General features: G+C 38.5%; 1 protein-coding gene across 4 annotated transcripts in view; it reads right to left on the bottom strand.

Annotated features, from left to right (window-relative positions):
- The window catches only part of UVRAG (UV radiation resistance associated), a 274,349-nt gene that overhangs the window by 130,209 nt on the left and 119,669 nt on the right, over positions 1–24,471 (bottom strand). For all 4 annotated transcript variants that reach the window (XM_008149987.3, XM_054724633.1, XM_054724634.1 and 1 more), the window contains 3 exons: positions 6,922–7,006; positions 6,068–6,155; positions 4,860–4,920 (listed from right to left, as the gene is read on the bottom strand). In XM_008149987.3, coding sequence (XP_008148209.2) covers positions 4,860–4,920; positions 6,068–6,155; positions 6,922–7,006 — 234 coding nt within the window. The remainder of the gene's footprint in view (positions 1–4,859; positions 4,921–6,067; positions 6,156–6,921; positions 7,007–24,471) is intronic.

Here is a 24,471-nt window from a genome sequence, read left to right on the forward strand (position 1 = left end):
GTTACTCAGGGTTGCAGCTGTTGTGTAACTTTTTGATAATAAATTCCACAAATACACACTCTCCATGACAACATTATAAAGTAATTCAAATTTCTCTTTGACTTATATGCTGGACAAACTATCAATGTTCAAATGCATCCATGTACAATAAGTGATCTAAAAGCTCTTACCATCCTGCCTTCCCAATCACTGAGGCAGCTGATTTGTTAAGGAACCAAGCACCCACTGATCCAGACAGGACAAAATATTTAAGACTCTAATCACTGCCACAGCATCTATGGAATCATTCCATGTTCTCAATGAGACACTGTTTGACATATGGACTCTCCTTTCCAAGAAATCATGCCTGCATAAAGGGATACAGACACAGAAGGAAATCTGGGTCTCATTACCACAAAAGGCTCTGGTGTTATGGATTACTTAAAAAGACACACAAACTTTTTTTTTTTCTTTTTTTTCTTTTTTTTTACAAGAAATGTCTCTGTCAATGGAACACAAATGAATACCTTCACAGGACAACTTACTCCCATTGCGTGCAGGTCTCTTTGACATACTCTAACAGTAACTTACCCATTTAGAAAGGCACAGTAAATTTTGGGCCACTGTGGCGGAGTTTCCCAAACAGTACTAAGCCATGCAGTGTAAAGTCTATCCCAGCAAAGTCTCATTAATCACACAGGATAACCAGTTTGGAATTCCTTCACTAGAGTCTCACCGAGAACGCATCTGTTACAGAACACGAAAGGCTGGCAGAAGTTTGGAAGAGGTTATTACTCCAAACAAGCAAGAAAAGTGCACCATGACAGGAATAATATGTACCTTAAAATTGGGCTGACCAGGGATGACTTTAGTTCTGCCACTGGTTAGCATGAGTCTTTGGGGAAATTAACTAATCTCTCTGAGCCTCAATTTTCTTGTCTTTAAAAAAAAAAAAAATGGAGTGTAATTACTTCCCTCACGGATTTAATTAATAAGATAGCATTGTGCATGATATGCCATGCTATCATATTTCTATTAACCCAATCTAAAATGTCCTGCTACCCTTCTCTCAACAGGAGAATATTATTTCATTTTTTAAGACACCTCAGCCACCCTCTTTGCTAAAAAGGCTTTTCTGATCCCCTCCTGATAGACTGATTATGCCCACTTCTTTGAGTCCCATGTACCTGGTATAATTCCTAAGTGCCTGACACAGGGTATGAATGCAATAAATATTTCCTGATTGGCTTGATTACAAGTGTGATAGCCTCAACTGGACTGAAACTTCACTGAGGTAGGCTCAATGTCTTAATCATCTTTGTATACTCTCAGCACCTGGTACAGTAGATGACACACACAAGGCACTCAGTAAATTGAGTATATGGAAATGCCTTGCAGAATGCTAACATACAATTCTAAAGTCCAATACCACTATATGTGTTTCTTAAAATGTCTGATCCCCAGGAGTTGTGGAGCATGAATAGGGCCTTAGAGTGAAAGTAAACACTTATTTCATTTTATCTCCCATTTCATTTTTCAGCAACTACACTAAAAAGCTGAACTTCTATTTTAAAGAGTATGAAGAATTTATTCAGCTTGTTTGGCATACACAAAGCACAGGTAACTAATAAAAGCTATGAAAAACTAGGAAACAAACAACGTCAAAGAAAACAAAAACAGAATCAAGAAACGTCCCCAAGTAGATTAAGGTGACAGTCACCAATACTGACATTCCTGCTTCCCTTACTGCCTCCCTTCAAATCATTCTGCATTTAGCAGCCAGAGTAACTTTTAAAACATAAATCAGCTCATATAATTCCCCTTTTGAAACCTTTCAGGGGTTTCCCACTCAACTGAGAATAAAATTTAAACTCCTTACAGTGGCCTCAGAGCCTTGGCTGACCTTTCCTATTTGCCCTGATATAACTCATCCTCTTGCTCACTATGTCCCAGCCACATAGGTCTGATCTGGGATTTTCTGTCCTTTCTTCCCTCCTCCCTTCCTTCTTTCCCTCTCCTTCTTTCCTTCCTCTCTCTTGCAACTAATTTCAAGTACATTTATATGAGCACCTTTAAAAGGAAAAGCATTTTCAAATGTTATCTCATTCAATCATCACAATGAATTGGAGATGTAGATATTACCTCATTTTTTTACAGGTCAATAAAGTAAGCTCTGAGAGATTATATGACTGCCCAAAATACAGGTCTTTTCTCCCATTCCCCTCACCCTGAGTTTTTTAGGTATATCAATCCCATTACTGAATCCTGACCTTTGTACTTGCTGCTCCTCTTCTAAGTAATGCTCTCCCCAACTGTAATATAGTTGACACCTTTCAGCTTCAAATTTTCTGTTAAATGCTTCTCCTCAGAAAGTTGTTCTCTGCTTTATCTAAAGTAGGTTCCTCTATTGTCTAAGATAGCATATTCCTTTACTAAATACTTGTTACATACCTATTCTATTTTTTATAGTGCAATAGGCTGTGTATGCTCCGTGAAAGGAGAGAACATATTTTTCTATCACCATATCCTCAAAACTCAGCATAGTACCTGAGCTGAATTAATAATTTTTCAATAAATGAATGTTCTGTATCCCTGGAACCTGGCACAGGGCTCAAGGTACTCAGTAGCTTTGCTAAATAAATGAATGAGGAAAAAGATGTGTCATGGGCTTTAAGACACCATAACTTTGCCTAAAATCACCACAAAAGGACATTTGTATGACTTACAGAAATTGGAAGGAACACTGTACAATGAAAACGAGGCAAATCCCAGCTAGATTATTACCTAGCTTTGTGGTCTCTGGCAAATCACTGAATAGCTCATTTACACATTGTAAAATGAGACTATACCATTTTCCTTATGGGTCTCCTATGTTTGTTTTTGTAAGGATTAAAGATAAGGCAAAATATCATGCTTTTATAGATATAATCTTCACAACATGAATTAATATGTTAATACTATCAATTAGGAAATCAACTCAAAGCTTAGATGGCTTGCTCCAAATTACATGGTTTCTAGCAAGTGACCAAGGATTGAATACAGGTTTTTCCATTCCTGTCTTATCACTCGTCTTTTATCAGGTCCCAACTACATGTTGTAAGGGTTGTTGTAAAGGCCAATCTACACTAATAAAAGAGAAACATGCAAATTAACCATCACTCCGCTACACCCACAAGCCATGCCCACCAGCCAATCAGGAGCGAGCATGCAAATTAACCCAACCAAGATGGCAGCTAGCCACGTAGCTGGAGCAAGCAGGAGGCTTCGGTTGCGCCAGCGATGGCCTACGCTCAAGGCTACAAAGTTTCAATTATAGAAAATAAATAAATCCCAACAAAAATGGTGGCAGCCACCGAGCTGGAGAGGGCAGGAGGCTTGGGTTGCCCTCAGCAATGGAGGAAGCCAAGCTTCCTGGCCGGGCCCTGGCCTCCGTTCAAGGAGGCGCTGAAAAAAAAAAAAAGAAAAAGAAAAAAAGAGGGGCTGGGACCTTGGGTCGTCAGGAGGTGATCAGGCCAGGATGGGACGGCAGGGGCCATTGGGGGTAAGCAGACCAGCAGGGAGGCCAGTTGGGGGTGAGCAGGCCATCAGTGGGGGTCAGTTGGAGGTGATCAGGATAGAGGGGGGGGGGAGTTTGGAGGAGCAGGCCAGCAGGGGGGCAGTTGGGGGTGAGCAGGCCAGTGGGGAGGGAAAGTGGGGCGAGCAGGCCAGCAAGGGGGGCAATTGGGAGTGAGCAAGCTAGCACGGGGGGCAGTTGGGGGTGATCAGGCTGGTGGGGGGGCATTTGGGGGCGAGCAGGCTGGCAAGCAGAGTGGTTAGGGGCAATCAGGCAGGGAGGCAGGCAGGTGAGCGGCTGGAGTCAGCAGACCCGGATTGTGAGAGGGATGTCTGACTGCCGGTTTAGGCCCAATCCCTGTAAACCAGCAGTAGGACATCCTTTGAGCGGTCCCAGATTGGAGAGGGTGCAGGCCGGGCTGAGGGACACCCCATCCCCCGTGCATGGATTTCGTGCACCAGGCCACTAGTAGAGGTAATAAATTAAAATGGTCTTAAATGTTAAAGGACCATAAATAACAACATTTCCTTTACAGGGAAATGGAAGGACATCCCAACCAAAACTGATAATGCTCTATATTTAATAACTTCTTCCCAAATAGATAATATGCTAGCTTTGAAAATCTATAAAGCTATTTAACAGGCCTAAAGCACTGTGTAGACTGGGGGGAGGGGAGGGAGAATGCTACTTTGCTAACAATAAAAAAATATTTTATTGCCAAATATAATAAGTTCTTTTCTTTGGCATACTGGTAAAGAGAATAGGAAAATTAAATATTTTAAAATCAGCAATTACTATGAATCATAGTATATATTATCTTTAATATAATTTTTTTAATTAAAAGAGAACAGAAATGACAGAACAACTTTAACCTGTCGTAGTGGGAATGTAAAAATATTAAATTTCCAAATACATTTCACATCAGCAGAAATAGATTTTCTAAATAATAACAGATTAATGTTTGTTATTCTCTCTGCTCCCAACCACATACAAATTTGTCATGAAAATCAAAGCAAAAGAATAGGGAGGTTTTAAGTATTCTTATGTACCCCATTGTCTAATTTCCTTAAAGCCCTTTAAAAAATACTTTCTTTTCAGTTTCAAATATAATGTGCAACTACTTTTTTTTCCCATGATTAGACCAAATAGCCTTTTAAATCTATCAGGGAATCTGACTCTATATCCTCACAGTTGGAAAGGGACAAAAGGTCCAAGACCCTTCTGGTGAAAGGCTAGGCAACAACATTTTAAGATATCTCTATTTTTCCCTGCAACAAACACATATACTATATACAGCAAATACTTAGAAGTAAAATAAATAAAATACCTTGGAAGTCCTCAGAATTGGGCAATTTGACACCACATACAAAATAATCCTTATGCTCATTCTGTGAATATAACCAAAGAATGAAATTAACTGTTTTTATGTATAAAGCAAAGTAACTCTAAATCAAATCTCTAAGAATTAAACAGGTCAGTGTTAATTCAAAGACAATATTGTCCTAGACTTAAAATATTACCATAATTGTTGAAGCTGGGTGATTAGTACATGATGATTCATTATACCACTATATATTTATATACTTGAAATTTCCTATAATATAAACATTTAAAACATTAGGTCTAAGCAAAAAGCCATATAAAATTTTATCATAAAAATATCCTTTGCCCAATTCATAGCTATAAATGAAAAATCTTAAATAGAATTAATAAGATTTATGAGCAACCTAAAATCCTATTAACTTTCCTCTCAAAATATTAGTCTTTTAAATGAAAAATTAGTCTTTATTCAAAAAAACACATCAGATTTAGCAGATTTGGTTCTCTAAAAAGAATCTAGTCAGTTTTAATAAAGTTTTACTTTTTGCATTTACTCTAAGAAACTAGATTTAAAAAATTTAACAGTCTGACAGGAATAGCTGAAGTAATACTAATAAATATAAATTAACTAGTAATTATATTCTTTAAGGAGAGCACATGTACTGTATCTGCATGTATGTGTCAGAAATGGTGGTAGTTGAGCTCAGCCAGTGCAGCTTAGTGGTTGAGTATCGATTCATGAATCAAGAGGTCACTGGTTCGATTCCTGGTCAGGACATATGCCCAGATTGGGGGCTTGACATCCAGTAGGGGGTGTGCAGGAGACAGTCAATCAATGTTTCTCTCTCATCAATGTTTCTATATCTCTATCCCTCTCCCTTCCTCTCTCTAAAAATCAGTAAAAATATATTTTAAAAAAATAAATGGTAGTAGCTGATAATGGGTTTGAGTGAAAAAGATCCTAAAGATTTTGGTATTCTTTCAGACGAAGATGAGCACCTCCCTCCAACAAATTGGTATGAAAAATTAATGGTGGAACTTAATGCCAACCAAATCTAAATCTATTTTTAAAATGGATATTAGCTCCTGAGTGAAATCATGACAGAGCATATGACTAAGACCAGAGCAATGGGTTTTTTCATTGAGAGGAAATTTCAAATAAAAATCATCTTTTAAAACGAAACAAAACATTTTTTCAGAGAACTTGAAACTTACCAAATCAATTGGGTAAATATAGGAAAGCTCAGATAGTAACTGCCTGCAACGAATTGTCAACTGAGCATTAGTCTTCAGAAAAAGTTCTCTAAGGAGAGGGAAAAAAGTACATTTGTTAAAAAAATATATGCTTACATGCTTTCAAACATTTATTTCCACAGAAAAAGATTGCACGGTCTATACTAGGCCACAGAAATTTAGCAGTAGAGACAAGAATAATATCTAACATACCTCCTGACCTATCTCTTAATACTATCAACCAAGCCAACTCTATACATACTGAGGCCTAGTATGTATGTATACCCTTTAAGGGATGTAAAGAGTATAAATCATCACTGACCAAGCACCTACTACTATATGCCAGGAGCTTTACAAATGGCTTTATTTAATTATTATAACAATGCCATTTGTTATAACAATGCCAAAGATGGAGAGAATGATGTTAGAGAGATCATCTAGGAGCTGTTGAGGTAATCCAAATGAGCTAACATTAAACAGGAGTAAATCTAAAGAAATTACTGAAGAAAAAACTATCAACTCCACTACATGTTGAAGATAGAAAGAGGAGAAGATTCAGACATCAAGTCATGGTGCTATGACCTTGAAAACTAAACAGTTCTCATTTCTGATTATGAGTATATACTAGGAGCTTTAATAAATGCCTCTATCACAGTGTGTGACACGTATGACACATAGTAAGTGCTTAATACATATTTGTTGAATAAATGAATATGGCCCTGATGTGTGTGGAATACAAATTAATAACAGCAACTTCTAAAGAATTCTACTTTTCCAAATCCTATCCTCAAAGTAAACTTGACACTCACAACAATTATTCTCAGAGTTTCATTTACCTTTTTGCAGTGCACTCTTTCCTCAACTCATTTAGGGATTCCTTCTGGAGTTGAAGCTTGAGGTGCTCAGTTGAAAATGTACTGCCTAGAGGGAGAGGGAAGAAGACAAGTCCACATGTAATAGTGCACAGAGAGATGCTCCATCACAACCAAACAGGCACAGCCCAGTCGCGACTGTGAGAGGGAAATAGAGTTAAAAGGCAAAATAGGTTGGGTATAGAGGTCTTCTGGAGGGGATTAACTGGAATAAGTTTCCCTATTGGTTTAATTTTTATAAACGTCCAGCCTCTAGCAGCTGTCAGAGAGTAAGCATCTAAGATTCCCAGTGTACAGATTTCTGGATTGCTGACCAATAAACCCTGGTGGGATTTCAAAATTCAAACAACTTCATTTTTTTAAAAAAAGTGGCTACGAGCTCTGGGTGTTAATGATGATTCACTAAAGGTTCATCAATTGTAACAAACATACCACTGTGGTGGGGGATGTTGACAATGGGGGAGGCTGTGCACATGTGGGGGTGTATGAGAATTCTCCGTGCCTTTTGCTCAATTTTGCTATGAACCTAAAATTGCTCTAAAAAATAAAGTTCATTTTTTAAGTGGTTAATTTCTGTTCTACCAAAAATGCTATATAACAACACTACTATATGTTATTACTATCATATTATTCATAAGTATATGTAGTTTTAGCTACAATCACATGTACAGAAAATATATATTCTGATTTTTCCATATTATGTCACAAGCACTTTTACATGTTTACAGATAATCTGATTTATGATATTTAATGGCTGTATAAAATTCAACTCCATGGATGTAAATTATATGAATATTCCACATTCTAACTGATACCCCATACCTTAATCCTAATACAGGACATTTAATTTTCTTTAAGTGCTTGCTGTAGCACTGCAATGACTAATATTTGTGTTTATGTGCCTATTTTTTGTATTTATATCAATTTTTGGAACTTACATTTATATTTATGTGATCACAAAATCCTTTTACATCTTCCTACTCTAAGAAAATGAGGGTCTTACATTCTTGACAATCCAGGCCTGCCTGATAATTCCAGCAGTCCTGAAGCATAGAGAATGTCTTAGATCCTGATAACACTAAGTTGGAGATCTTACAGAGGAATTTAGTTTCGTGAACTCTGATCCAACAGGAAAGGGTGCCCTGTACTCTTTTGCACATCTCCTATAGGGAGGAACAAGAAGTAGATTAACTGACCACAGTAGTACTCAATTTACCAACCTAGGTAATTTTATCAACATCTCTAAGCACCTCATTTTTCTTCCTCAACTACAGTTAAGTGATAGTAAGTTGGTAGCTCTGCCTCCAAAATAGAACTTAATCAAGGGACACCACCTATCTTCTTTAGCGCCAATATAATTCCGCCCCAAATCTTCAACCTCAACGATTTCAGAAAACATTTAGGTTAATAACTTCCACCCTCCACACCATGTACTTTCTACCAGAATGCACAGAAATTCTTCTACCACTACGGAAATTTGCAATATTATTCTTCATAGATAAATTAGGCTGCCTCAACTCTAATAGTGCTGGTGAAACCACAAATAGGGACAAGACAGATCCAGGCTTCAAGAAGCAAATGTATATACCCTCCTCAGTTTTGAAGACCCTCCAGAACGTATTACATGACCAAAAGGGGAGGGGGGGGCGCGGAGACTTGCAGAGTGAAGGAAGGAAAATTAAAATTTAAGAATATATTAGCCAGCTAACCTATAGGGTAAAATATTGACAATAGGTAAATCAGGATGAAGAATATAGGTGGTCTCTGTACTCTTCTTATTCTTATAATTTCGCTATAAGTTTAAGATGATTTCCAAATAAAAAATAAAAGAGTTGATCCAAACCCAGAAAGGGGTCACCTGTGAGGCTATGGTTTTCCACAGGCTTTAGAATGCACACTGGCACCATCTCTCCAAAACGTATCAGGCTCAATTTTCTATCAAAAGGTAATACACCTCATTGGTTATTAGTGGACTCTGGAACAAAACTGAGTTTAGCGAGGCTCATACAGAGAAGAGCTAAGTAAAGATATCTCAAAAAATACCTAAACTCCAAAAGTCACATTATAAGGAGTAATAATACTGAGGCAATGATGTGCTCAATCTCTTTAGATGTTGTTCAGGTTATGTATCACCATCCTGAATATTACATGATTGGTGTTGTGTCCTAAAAATAGTGCTGCCAGTGGAAATGGGGTTCTTTCCCGGGATCACAAGAATAGCATTCTGAGAGACCCATGCAGTGGGAAGTTGTGGCGTGACAAGATTTATTTGGGTAGAAATAGAAGGTTGTTCCAGGTTTCCAATGTCTCTTCTCCATCCGTCCCCACCTTGGAAAAAATCCAATTTTGTTTTCATTAAGCCCAGAAATAGGGCCAATGTCTAGAGATTGTGTGCCATGTCAAAGTTTAGTCCAGTTCCTGGCTGTGCTATGGCCGGCTGGTGCTGCTATATCCAGTACCCAGGCTGGGCTTGGAGACTGCTTGAAGTCCACACAGCTACGAGCCATACAGCTGCTGGGGCCACACGGCTGCTACAGAGACAGTGTGTGAACAAACCTGGCAAGCCTGTTACCAGAGAGAAAGCTTCTTTGTTAAGTTGTGATTATATTATCACTAGAAGCCCGGTGCATGCAGGGATTGGGCCGAAACCCTCAGTCCACACTGCCTGCCCCTCTTGCCTGCCACTCCTGCTCATCCTGGCCCCGCTGCGCCTGCCTCGGGCTTGCGCCCAGTCAGTCCCGATCTGGAGAGGCTCATACCGCTGCAGCGGTACTCATCAGCCAGCCGTGGGCCTTGCGTCTGGTGCCCACCCGGGGGGTGGGGAGCATGGGACATGATGGGCCCTCCGGGTGAGGGTGGGACACCCTTGCTGGCCTGGGATCTGGATCCATCCCACTGATGTTCGCGCCTGTTGTTGGGAGCCTTTATATCATTTCTTCCTTGCGGGGTGTCTAGGGAGGGGAAGCAGCTGTGGATTATGCCTGAGGCACCAGTCTGTGGGTGCCTTGCCCATTCTCCGGAGATTGGATCTACAGGACTACTGAGGGAGGGAGTGGCTGCTGCCCAGCTGGTGGACCACTGGGATGGGTTGGTCAGCTGAGTGGCGCTCCCGCTGTGGGAGCGCACTGACCACCAGGGGCAGCTCCTGCATTGAGCATCTGCCACTTGGTGGTCAGTGCGCATCATGGCGACCGGTTGTTTGGTTTGGTTGCTTAGGCTTTTATATATATATATATATATAGATGGGCTTGGGAAAGACCAGGCTTTTCTTCAAGTTAACCAATCAACTTTCCAAGCTTTCATGTACTTCTGATGGATCCACCCCCTAACCAATCTATTTCCTAAATCTTCTGGGGTTCTGTGTTCCTTATCCAATGCAATCCTTTTCCCAGGCTAGACAACAGGCCTCTATGGTTGTCATCTTGGCTCCTCATGCCTCATAGAAGAACTTTCCCCCATTGTCTGAGCCAGTGGACCTGGGAGATTGAAAAGTCAGTTCTTCCTCCCTATACAGGTTGTAGGGCAATGCTGCAATCCCCTGGGATTTGTGAAGCAGGAGCTTCCTGGTTAAGCAGGCTTATGCTCCCTAGTTGATTATCCTATCTAATAAAGACAGAATATGCAAATTGACCATCGCTCTACGACAAAGATGATGGCGCCCACAGCCAATAAGGAGGGAATATATAAATTGACCTGACAAAGATGGCAGCAGCTGGGGCGGGAAGCCTGCTATAAGAGGGGGGGGGGGGGGGCGCGTGGAGGGAGCTTCAGGAGGAAGGCAGGACCAGAGCAAAGGCAGAAGGTAGTGGCCAGAGCGAAGGCCCAGGTCCCAGGTGCTGGAAGGAAGCCAGTGCTGGCAGCCAGGGGGAGGAAGGCGTATTCTTGAACGAATCTTCATGCATCAGGCCTCTAGTACTTAATAATGTCTGATTTCCTTTTCTCCCTTCCTTTATTTAACTTTTTTTTTTCCAGAGAGAGAGAGGGAGAGAGAGAAACATCAATGATGAGAGAGAATCATTCATTGATCAGCTGCCTCCTACACACCCCACACTGAGGATCGAGCCCACAACCCAGGCATGTCACCTGACCGGGAATCGAACTGCAACCTCCTGGTTCCTAAGTGGATGCTCAACCACTGAGCCATGCCAGGAGGGCTGCTCCCTTTATTAATATTTAGCTACCTATGCTAACAATATCACATGTAGAATCATTGATGTCCATGTGTATGTCCCACTTATCTAAATTTCCACTCAGATTTAACATTGACTGATGTCTTCTGCTTGAATCAATCTTTACTATGGTTGCAAAATATAACATTCCAACTTCAGTACTCCCTCCATATCTATTAGTCAGCACTCAGCACTCTTCTAAAAGCAAGAGACCTCCCTTTTTTCATTAGCAATCTTTTATCAATATGGAACTATGAATTTCATGTTTTCAATGATTTATACTTCATTACTGTATATTTTTAGTGCTCAAGTGGTGCCAGATTTGGCCAGTAGAACTCTCTTCAGCCTTGCTCCAGAGTTTTTCTGACACACTTCAATTATGTTATTCAAAATATTACTTATCATTTTAATTTCTGTAGGAGCTGTAGTGATGTTTCCTCTTTCATTCCTGATATTGGAAATTTGTGCTTTCTCTTTTTTTATTTGGTCAGTCTGGCTGGAGGCTTACCAATTTTATTAACTGTTTCAAAGAACACCTTTTTGTTTCATTGATAGTCTTTACTCTTTTTTTGCTTGCAATTTCACTAATTTCTGCTCTTGATTATTTCCTTCTATTTGATTCGAGTTTAAGTTGCTCTTCTTTTCTAGTTGTTAAGGTACAAGGTTAAAGTATTGATAGAAGACCTTTCTTCTTTTCTGTTATAAGCATCACAAATATAAATTCCCTCTAAGCTCATATCCCTTTAAATGTTGATATATTTTCCTTTTCATGCAATTCAAAATATTTTCTCATTGTCCTTGTTATTTCTTCTTTGACCTAAGATTTATATATGAGTGTGTTGTAAATTTCCAAGTATTTAGAATTTTTCAGACATCTTTCTGTCAGTGATTTCTAGTTTCTATTTTGGTGAGAGGTGATACTTTATATTATTCTGAGTCTTTTGTATTTGTTTTATTATACCAAAAATGGCCTAACTGAATGTTCGCCATGTACTTCAAAACTATGTACATTCTGCTGGTGCTCAGTAGAGTGGTCTACTCTCAGTTAGGTCAAGTTAGTTGACAGTGCTATTAAGGACTTTTTTCCTTACTTATTTTCTCTCTACTGGTTCTATAAATTACTGAGAGATGAATGTTGTGGTTCCAACTAGTATTGTGGATTTGTCCTTTCTGCTCTATTAGTTTTTCTCACACACACACACACACACACACACACACACACACACACGGAGGGAGGGAGGGAGGAAGGGAGGGAGAGGGAGAAAGAGAGACTCTACTGTTGTATTCATACATATTTATAATTGTTATGCCTTTTCATGAACTGACTTTTTCACCACATTGTGATTTTTTTTTTAATCCTCACCTTGAGGACATGTTTTTATTGATATGAGAGAGAGAGAGAGAGAGAGAGAGAGAGAGAGAGAGAGAGAGAGAGAGAGATATCAATGTGAGAGAAAAACATCAATTGGGTGCCTCCCTCATGCACCCCAACTGGGGATCAAACCTCAACCTAGGTATGTGTCCTGACCAGAAACCGAAATTTCAACCTTTTTGGTATATGGGATACACTCCAACCAATTACCTGTCTTTACTGTAGGTGATACTTTAAAAAAATCTTTACCCAAGCAAGGATATGTTTTAGAGAGAGGAAGGGTGAGAGACACACAGAGAGAAACATCAAGTGAGAGAAACATCAATCAGTTGCCTCCCGTATGCGCCCTGACTAGGGATCAATCCCAAACCTTTTGGTGTACAAGCAACACTCCAACCAATACTCTTTATTCAGAAATCTACTGTGCCTGATGGTGCAAAAGTAGGTTTACAGTTGTTCTTATGGAAAAATAACACAACAATAAATAATAACACAAGAATAAACTGTGGCCCGAATGGAGTGGCTCAGTGGTTGAACATTGACCTATGAACCAGGACATTACAGTTCAATTCCCGGTCAGGGCACATGCCCAGGTTGTGGGCTTGATCCCCAATTGGGGGTGGGGAGGGGTATGCAGAAGGCAGTCAATCAGTGATTCTCTCTCATAATTGATGTTTCTATCTCTTTCTTCCTCTCCCTTACTCTCTGAAATCAATAAAAATATATTTTAAAAAATTAAACTGTGTTTCACATACAACTGTGAAACTACTTTTGCCCCACTCTATATAGAGCCACTCCAGCCTTCTTTTGATTAGTATTTGCATGGCATACTTTTTCCATTTTTTACCTTTAATCTATGTCTTTATATTAAAAAAATAAAATAAAAGTGGTTTTCTTGCAGGTAGCACTTAGTTAGGCCTTTTTTTAAATATAAAATCTAAACAATCTCTAATTTTTAATTGCAGTATTTAGACCATTTACACTTAATATAATCACTGACATGTTTAAAGTCTACCACTTTACAAGTTATTTTCTATATATTCCATCTATTCTTTGTTCCTTTATCCTGATTTTTTTATGCTTTTGGATTGAGTCTTTTTTTTGTGTGTAGTTGCCCCAGAGTTTACAACATAGAATTTTAATTAATAAAGTCTACCTTCAAATAATATTATACCATTCAACTAGAATGTAAAAACCCAAAAAGAGTACACTTCCAATTCTTACCTTCCCCACTGTTCAAATTCTTCATACATCTTACTTTATGCATGTTATAAACCCCAAAACATTGTTATTTGTACATTTTTAAAAATCAATTGTTTTTTAGACCAATGAAAAATCAGAAAAAAAATGCCTTTATAATATCTTCATTTCAACCATTTCCAGAAATCTCCAATTTTTATGTAGAGCCATGTATTTGTCTGGTATCATATTCCTTTAACATTTCTTTGGTGTAGGAGTGCTGATAATGAATTATCTTAGTTGTATCTTTGAGCTTCAGTTTGGGTAATTTCGATGACCTATCTTCAAGTTCAGTGATTCTTTCCTCAGTTGTATCATCTACTGATGAGTCTGTCAAAAGCATTCTTTATCTCTGGTACTGTGTGTTTTTATTTATAGCATGCCCATTACACTGTTTCTTATAGTTTCCATCTCTCAGCTGAAACTTACCATATGTTTGTATATGCTATCCACCTTTCCACAAAAGCCTGAAGCACATTAATCTTAGTCATTTTAAATTCCCTCTCTGATAGACCCAACATCTGAGTCATTTCTGAGTCTCTTTCTGTTAATTTCTTCTCTTGACGTTTTGTTAGTGGTGATGGTGGTGGTGGTGGTGATGGGTGATGGTTTTTTGTTTTGCTTTTCTTGTCTCAAAACCTTTGATTGAATCCTGAACACCAATTGCAGAGCAACAAAGAAAAGGGTATGCTGCTTCTTCTACTTTTAATTTGGGGGTTAAGTCAATACAAGTCTGGTACTGAGCTGTATTTGGGTTTTGTTGCTGCCATGGTTACCTTCAGTGTATCACAACCTTCAAATTTCCTCTAATTTTTCTTTTGAGGATGATGGTGGTGGAGGGGATTATTGTGCTGCAGGTTTTTTTTTTCAACAATGCTGTTGTATCCTCAGATTTAGGTATTCCCTGTACGTAAGTAAGGGTGCTTACCATGCTCTTGCCTCTCCTCAAGTGGTTAACTACTGTAGCTTGTTATTTTGTGCTTTCTAGCCTAGCTGGGATGTTGCAACAATATCCACTTCCCTCCTCTAGATCTACACCACCAAGGGAGATTTTCCACGATTCACTGCCCTGCCTCCAAACTTTCTTGTGAACATTTCAGTTAGGTCCATGCAGAATAAACTGGGAGCAGGTATGAATTGCCTGATATGTGCTATAGTATTATAGCAGCCCACAATAGTGATCAGCAATTTGTTAAGAACGGTAGCTGGATTATTTTACCTTTTATATGGTGGCCCCAACTTCCTCCCATACTCTACCAGAGGTGAATCAGTCCTCGCGTCTGCCTCTCCTCGGAGATGCTGGTCTTTACTAACATGTCCGGTAACTTGGTTGCCCAGCAACCTTGATTCTCTGATGGAAATTGTGTATATCAGTTAGCGTTCTCTTGTTGTTAGGGTGGAAGGGAAGCTCCTCCCATCTTTCTACATCCTATGCAGAAGCTGGAAATCAAATCTGTGGATGTTAATTTGAGGCTTTTAAAGCTCTTCTCTTTTCTTTATAATTTTTTGGGGGTCAGCTATTCTGTTTGTTCAATTTGATTTCCTTCATACTGTTTTCCTCAAATATGTGACGACCCTTATTTTTTTCCTTCAAACCCATTAATACATGATTAGATTGCTAAGCATATGTAATTAGTGTAGGTTTTCTTTGACACTATAAAGATTTATTTATAAAAAAGGCTTTACCCCTGAGTGCCAGCTCAGTGTAAGCGGGCAGGTCCTATTGACAATTAGGCTTTCTTTCAGAGTACATATGTTGAGAGAAGGTAGTACCTTTACTTTAAATCATTACAACTGTCAAATAAGAGAACTTGACTTTGAGATTGTATAAATTTAGGGTATTTCAGTCCTAAGTAGAGCTGCCTTTCATGTTTTCCCTCTGGGTAGATTGTAAAAGTCCAGAATTAGGCGCTGCTCCACCTTTCTACGCCAAACATTCATACCATGGGACCTAACCAGGTCAACAATCCATTATGTTTAGAAAGCAATTGGAGCAAATGTTATAGGAAGTTAGTCTAAATTCCTAGAGGAAAGAGAATGGGGCAGGAGGCCCAGCTTTCCTAATTACAGCCCTACCATTCCTCCTCAATTCCAAGCTGAGGTCTCTGAGAGCTCTACCAGAAACCCCCACTGCAGCATTTTCCATTTGTGCTCTAGGCTGCAGTTTCTCTCTATTCCAGTTTATCCATCATACAATCCTATCTACTTTGTGTCTTTGAAACTATGTCAAAATCTTTGCTCTTCTGATGGCACCTTCTTTTATTTTCACCATCACCATAGATTTACTCTTTATGCACATTTCTTTACTGTCCTATCAATAGGTCATTGAGGATGAGGGAAAGCAAATGCACATGCTTTGTTTACAATGTTCCAAAACTGCTTTCTGAAATGTCTGTCCCTACATACAGCAATGTTCCACTCTAAGGTGAACCCTCTGGTCAGCAAGAACTCAAGTCAGGCAATTTTAATAACCAACGTCAATGCTGTCGCCTGTAAATCTAAAGCTAGCAAATATGAATTTTGCTCCCATCAATAAAACAAAACACAGACTCTTGAGCCTCTCTCTCACCAGAGAGTTTGGTCTCAGACTGGCCAATGGCCAGCCCCTGTCAAAAATTATAGTTAAAAACCAATAAACTGTCATTCTTCTGGGTTTTCTACATCAAGTCAGATGACCAAAAAGCAATATACTTCAACTATTTTAGTTTCCCTCCCAGCAGAAATGCCTTTTTTTGTACTATGATTTATGATGTTGCCTTTCTCAAGGGTTAATAGATATTTCTTTCTGTAACTTTTGCAAAATTGCAATTGACTGTATTTCATTATGATATTTAATATCTAGCACATAAGAAACTGTATGCTAAATTCCTCTCAGAATTTAGTGCCAAGAGAAGACTTTTTTCTCCCTAAAGAACTGATATACTTCCTTATAACAGGCAATGAGGAGCAAATGATACTTTTCATAACTTTACACAATCGGCTCGACAGCTTTGAAGGTCATAGCTAATTTTAGTGCTTAAATACAATAGGCAGATCCTATGGGAGGGAGTGAACTGTACTGAAAAGCCCATCAACTTAGGAAATCAGAAAGATCTAGGTTAAAATTCTACCTGTGCTACTTTAAGGACTGTAGATAAGTCTCAACTTCCTTGAACTTCATTTTCCTCATCTAGAAAATGGGGATAACTTCACTTTTATTCAATAATTGCATCTCAACCTTCCCCAATGAAGCTCCAAGTGGGCAGAGAAAATTACGTAACTGGCCTGACTGATTTTACCTTAAAAATAATAACCACAAAGCACAAATAGGCACACTGTCCAACAATTCTACAATTTCCTCATGAGTTTGCTTTCCCACTCTTGGAGATGACTACTCCATACACTAACCCAACTCCTTGAACCTCCCCTAAATCCAATACATAATTATCTTACCTCATAACTACCCTGACACAATAGGACTCTTTTACAGTCATACTCACTACCTAATATGTAAACTCACCTGCACCTATGCCATTTTCTTAGCCTTCTCTTCCTATTCAATGGAAAAGTCAATTATCGGACGGGAGCGGGCTGGAAGATTAATGGGGGGGAGGGGCGGAGGGGATGAGAACCTATGTAATACTTTCAACAATAAAGATTTTTTTAAAAAGAAAAGTCAATCCTCTTCATTTATATGTTAAATTCCTTCTCATCACAACCCATCTCATACACTTTCTTCCTAACAAATTACGTTCTAGGTATAGTGGCCTCTTTCCTATTCTACAGTTCAGGCCCTTCCTATGTCCAAGCCTTTTTACTTAGGTTCCCTCCATTGGTACTCCAGAAATTGTTTTGTAAGACTGAGCTCCTCAAGCAAACCTTTTCTCAGTAATCTCTGTAAAGATGGTCTCTCACAGCTACATTCTATCACTGCAGCTCGTTTCTAGTACTTGCCACAATCTGATCTTTAATTTATCCGTTGGCTTCTAATTGACTATCTTACCCACTAAGTAAGTATCCAAAACTGGAAGTCATAACTCTTCCCTTTTCTCTCTTTATCCCAACATCTGCTTCTCCTCCAGTATTTGTCTTGGTGAAGTTGTCCAAACCAGAAATCAGAAACTATCCTAAACCCTCTCTCTCCCTCTCTCCTCAAATCTAAGCCATTAACAGTAGAGTCTACCATCTAAATATCTTTTGAACCTATACCCTCTTCTCCCTTTACATTTCCAATCTGTTTATATTTTAACTATGTATTGTTAGATTACTATAATACATTCCTAAATGACAATTCTCTATCCTCAGCTCCTCAGAGAGAACTTCCTAAAATATATATCTTATTTCCATTTTATATTGTGATCAAGACAGTCCTATCTATTTTTTGCCTTTGAAAATTTGCTTAAGTTATTTCAACACTAGGAGCCCAGTGCATGAAAGAGCACAGCGGCGCCACCAACCCACCTGCAGCCCTGCCTTGACATCTGAACCTGTCCACGCAGAGCTCCAGTGCGCCTGGCCCAGCACCCAAACCCTCTCTGGACTTCTCTGGCAGCCTCAAGCCCCGCCCTCAGCCCCTCAAGTCGCCTCGGCTGGTCCCGCCTTCTCTGAGCGCCTCCCTGCTTCCGCCCTGTCTCGGGAGCAATGCGGTGGCTCTGCCCCATCATGGTGCCAGAGGAGAGCATGGAAGCCTCCCGCCTGCTGCGCTGTGCTCCTTCCCCTGGCAGGTGAGCCACGGGGCACTCAGAGTGTGAGCGGTGGGTGGCGAAGGACTGATGAGGGGGTGCTATGGGCTCTCACCCCTGCCCTCCCCGGCATGGGATGGTCCCGCCTCCTCTGGGCGCCTCCCCGCTTCCACTCCATCTCTGGAGCAATGCCCCAGCTAATATGCTAATGACCTGGTCGTTACATGTTACAACGTCTTGACAATTAGCATATTAGCTCTTTATTAGTATAGATCTTCTAACCTTCCAGCATAAACTTCCTTTATAATTAGGTCATTCTTTACCTCTCTGGACTCTCCTGTGAACCTTAACTCAAATGTAGCCTTAGTTGAAGCCTTGCTGGAATTACCTGCAATTCTCTAATCTATTTCCATGCCTCTGTATAAACTGTTCCTTCTACCTGGAAAGTCTTACCTTCTCCCCCTATCTAGCTATCTACTAGTTACTCTTCTAGACTTAGCCCGCATCACCTCCTATACTGGGTATTCTGATTTTCAGATGCTCATCTTCTGTGTCCCTATAGCACCTTCTACATATCTTTGTCATATATTAAAGCACACCTGTTGTTCTGTTTCTAACATCTTACAGAGTGCCTGGTTGTTTGTATGTGTCCCATAAATGACGAATGAAAGAACTGATGAAGGCACATGTGCACATACTCAGTGCTCTTCCCATTTCCTTTACATGCCTAATGATCTCTTTTACTCCTGTGTTGAACCATCTAATTGTAAATGTGTTTTTGGTAAATGCCATTTCTAATGTGTTTTGGGAGTAAGAAGAGAAAAATGATAATAAACCAAAGTAAAATTTTGTTAGGTGGCTTATTTGCACTGCAAAGGGGGGAGATTAAAACATGATAGTTTGACTTCCCTACAATCCAATCAAGTCATTACTGGAATAAATAATTACAAACTTCTTACAATCCAATCAATCATTACTGGAATAAATCATTACAAATATATGAAAAATGCATCATTCTGAGAAGAAAATCAGATTTACTTAAGACCCACATTTATTCTCACAACCACCAAGTTGTCTGGCTTTTACTGCCTTTCACAAGCTGCATACATACCAATTGCTGAAAGTAAAGAATCTTTAATAGCATAAATTCCAGGAGAAAATTGTCCCCAGGTTCAAAAATTTTTGAAAGGCAGATATTAATAATTTTTAAGGAAGTCTGTTTAGGAATTTCTGTCAGATGGCTCTAAAAACATCAGAACACACACAGAGACTAATAAATTTAAATGTTACCATCATTTCAAATAAATATATTTTGAATTATAAAATTTGTGAGGTGTAATTTTTCAATTTATGAACTTATGACATAAAAGAAGAAAATTATGACATAATACTTAATAAAATATCTTTACAACTTCAAATAACAATCCAGGGACCTTTGACAGAAACTTTAAGTACCAATTTAAATATACTATATGAGTCTTCTTTGAGATGCAGGCTAAAAGAACAGACTAAGTTGTTGACCAAGTCAAAATCTAATTAAATAGAACAAACTAGATATATAGTTCACCTTAATTACTAAACTTTATTATAAAATGACAAAAAGAAATCGTAAGTGCTGGGAAAGTAATATAAAACATTTCTTATTTTGGTGATAAAAAATCTAAACTTTTCATACACTGTAATTGCCAAGAAGAACTGCTTTTTCCAAATCTGAGCAATGAAATCTTATAACTTTTACACACAATGTCACTAAAACAATGTATTTGTTTTTGCGCTTGCTTATCAAAACGAATTAAAGAATCTGTAAAATAGGAGTTGAATATAGCTAGTTACAGAATTCCAAGAGGTGGGTCCATCAAATGGCTTTCCAGTGAACAAATGACATCTTATAAACATACTTGGGTCAGAGAATCTTACTTTGAAAACTAAAGCGATTCATAAAAAAGGTGAACAAATCCCCATCTTTTCGGCCCCTATCCTACTGAGACAAGTAGAATCTCAGAGCTATAAGAAATCTTGACTATTTATTTCAAAATTTTGTTTGATTTGTTTGTAAAAAGGAAATATGTCCAAAAAAGTTGAATGACTTGTCTAAAGACAGACTGAGAGAACAGATCTTTAATTCCAATCTCTTAATTAAGATATGACCAAATCAAAAAAATAATTGGGAAACTCATTTCACCCATCCTATAATAAAAAGGAACACAACAGAACAAAGTTCTCCATCTGTTAGTCCACAGGCCAAATGGAAAACTAGCAAACCATCAGTCAGTTTATTTGCTTGACACATACTAGAGAAAGGAATACTGATATTATGCTTAGTAGAAACAAGATAAACTTTGGAATCAAAGAAATCTAAATCCGAATTAGGACCTGTTATTTATTTGTGTGACCTTAGGAAATGTCTCTGAGTCTCAGTTCTTTACCCCAGGAAAAAAGGGGTAAAAGTTATGATCTCTAGGACTGTCTTAAGAACAAAATGATATCCCGTAAGTGAAATATCTGGCATATTACAGGATCGTGATAAAAGTTATCTGTTTCATAGGATTTATGTAGGATTCAAATACATGTATTCTGCAAGGCTTTAAATAGTATGGAACAGTGAGAAAAGCACAGAATTTGGGGACAAAAATCTGGATCTATATCTCAACTTGGTTTCCAACTGTCTGTCTGTAGCTGGCCAAGTCACTTACCATCTCAGTATCTCATATATAAAATGAAAGTAACAATATTTGCCACACTTAGCTTTCAGGATTGCTTTAAGGATCAAATATGGTAATCTTTGTACAAGTACTTTCTAAGTATAAAGAACTACATATGTAATTGTTACTATTAAGATACTAATTGCATTAAAAAATAGCTTCTTCCTACAAAGATTAGGGAATTCTGGTTTTGAAAAGTTAATATCACTCCCCAGGCATCATTATCCTCAGTTCTTGAATTTTATCAACATTTATAAAATGTATTTAGGTTTTACTAAACACATTTCCTCAAGATCAATGTTTCTTACCATTTTCTAAACCAAATTTCAACCAAACTAATTTAGATAAAGTGTTGTTGCTTCCCAAAGATTTCGGGGTTAAGTTAGGGCAAAAGATCCTGTAAACCAACATATAATTATTTAATGTAAAGGTTATCCAGCTTGGGACACTAATGAAGGGAAATCTGTTTTTTATTAAACGTCATAAGTTAAACTACTAATATCTGCCAGAAATGAAAATATATACATTAATAAACATTAATATTGAAAAGTTCAGCTCATGACCCAGCTGGAAGTTGCTGTAGACCACTGCCTTTGAGGTATGGGAATGAGAAACTTATGGGTATGGAGTAACAAGGCCCCTCAGAGTAATGTGGCCACTCAGCAGCATGAATAAAAATTATCTTTTTTGCTCTTTCCAATAAATCATCCTGCTGAAATGAATTTTATAAACAAAAACATAAAATACATATCAGGCACCTGGTTTCTTCCAAATGTTTACACAAATTAATCCCTATGGCACTGTTATGAGCTGCTATCCTTACTGCACAGATGTGTATAAAGATGCAGTAGTTAAGTAATTCCTTTATGGTCATTCAGAAAAATCAGTAGCAAAGATTAAATATCATGTATTACTGACTTGGTATCCTAAGAACCAAGTGCCTAGATAAGCACCAAGTGCCAAAGAGCAGTCTTACTATGTAAGAAGTTACTAGTAATATTCATATGAGCAAACCATTTCACTACTGGCTAGCAAACACACTACATCAATGCTGCAAAAGAAGTGAAAAATACATTTTTCTCCTTCATGTTATCAATATCAGGGACTCAACTGCTTTTAAAATATTTTAACTTGGCGCAAGATTCATTAAATACTAGATTTAATTATAAATATAATTGACTTACAATGTAAATATATAAATAACCAGAGCAAATGCTGCGGCTGCAGGGCCATTACCCTAACATTAGCAACTGTTAATTTGTCCCTAAGACTTTTGGGGAATTTTTCTTTGCATATATAATAAAAATCATTACCACTGAAAAAATTAGTTGTATTTCTAAATATCAGCAACAAGTAGAAAATAAAATTTAAAGATGTTTACAATAGTATCATAAAACATCAAAAAAACAAATAAATTCAATAAATCATGGGAAACATCCATATACCAACGTTAGTTAATTTCAGTGTTTTACAAAGAAGATCTAATAAAGGCATATGCCATTTTCTGGTTTTAGAAGACTCATTGTAAATCATATATAATCCCCCAATTGTATTGGTAAATATATTAAATGTAGTCCTACGGAAAATCCTAGCAAGATTTTCTTTTCTGTGCAGACATTCATATGAAAATGCAAAAGGACAAGAATAAAGAAGGTGATCTTGAAGAAAAACTAAGTGGAAGAACTTTGATAGCAAGATCAATTATAACTTGAGAGAAATTAAAACACTGAGATAATGGCAAAATGATAGGAAAATATGTCAATGCACTAAAACAGAGGGTCCTGTACTAGACATTCCAGTATATGGTCACCTGGTTTATGATAAAAGTGAAACTGCAGTGCAATGGAGAACAGACAGTTTTCAATAAGTGGTGACTATATGAAAAAAATGAATCTTGACTCTTATCTTACATCATACACAAAAAATCAATCCCTGATGAATTATAGATATACATGTAAAAAGTACAATAGTAAATCACTTAAGAGAAAACACAGAGGAAGATCTTTGTGACATTAAAGTAGGCAAATATTTCCTAAATTGGTCACAAAAAAGCCTTAAGTTAAAAAAAAAAAAAAGACTGATAAAATGGAACTTTAGTTCACATAAAGGTATCCTATATAATAAAAGAGTAATATGCAAAATTGACCATCACTCCAACACACAAGATGGCTGCCCCCATTTGGACACAAGATGGCCACCACAAGATGGCCAGCAGGGGAGGGCAGTTGGGAGGGACCAGGTCTGCAAGGGAGGGCAGTTGTGGGCAATCAGGCCAGCAGGGGAGAGCAGTTGGGAGGGACCAGGCCTGCAAGGGAGAGCAGATGGGGGTGATCAAGCCTGCAGGGGAGGGCAGTTAGGGGTGACCAGGTCGGCAGAGGAGGGAAGTTGGGGGTGACAGGGCCTGCAGGGAAGGGCAGTTAGGGGTGACCATGCCTGCAGGGGAGGGCAGTTAGGGGCAATCAGGCTGGCAGGCAGAAGCAGTTAGGCATCAATCAGGCTGGCAGTGGAGTGGTTAGGCGGTGATCAGGCTGGGAGGCAGAAGCAGTTAGGGGCAATCAGGAAGGCAAGCAGACAAGCAGTTGGGAGCCCGCAGTCCTGGATTGTGAGAGGGATGTCCTACTGCCAGTTTAGGCCCGATCCCACTGGGATCGGGCTTAACGGGATCGGGCCTAAATGGGCAGTCGGACATCCCTCAAGGGGTCCCAGATTGGAGAGGGTGCTGGCTGGGCTGAGGGACACAGCCCCCCGTGCACGAATTTTGTGCACCAGGCCTCTAGTCATTAAAAAATGAACTAACAAGCCACAGAATGGAAGAATATATGTTTAATGCATATTTCAAACAAAGAACCCATATCCATTATATATCAAGAACTCCTATCAAAAAAATTGTCAACCACTAAAAAAAAAAATGGGCAAAAGGCTTCACAGGTACTTTACAAACAAGTGGATCTCAATCTGCAAGAAACATATGAAATAATGTTCAACTTCATTAGTCTGCAGGGAAATCAAAATTGATACAACATATCCACCAGAAAGGCTAAAATGCAAAAGACAGAGAGTACCAAATGCTGACAAGGACATATCCACCAGAAAGGCTAAAATGCAAAAGACAGAGAGTACCAAATAGGACAAGAGACAAGGATACAGGACAATACACTGCTGGACTGAAAGGAGATAAACTGTCACAACCACTTTAGAAAGCTTGCTCCTAGGTTTATATCCAACAGAAATGCAAAAACAAAAACAAACCAAAGAACTTTCATTAAGAAACATGTACTATAGCATCCATGGAAGCAATATCTGTAATAGTCCTAACCTAGAAATTACTAAAATGCCAAAAGCAAGAATAAATTCATATTCAGAGAATGGAA

The sequence above is a fragment of the Eptesicus fuscus genome, chromosome 13 (genome assembly GCF_027574615.1).
Source record: "Eptesicus fuscus isolate TK198812 chromosome 13, DD_ASM_mEF_20220401, whole genome shotgun sequence".
NCBI classification, from domain to species: domain Eukaryota; kingdom Metazoa; phylum Chordata; class Mammalia; order Chiroptera; family Vespertilionidae; genus Eptesicus; species Eptesicus fuscus.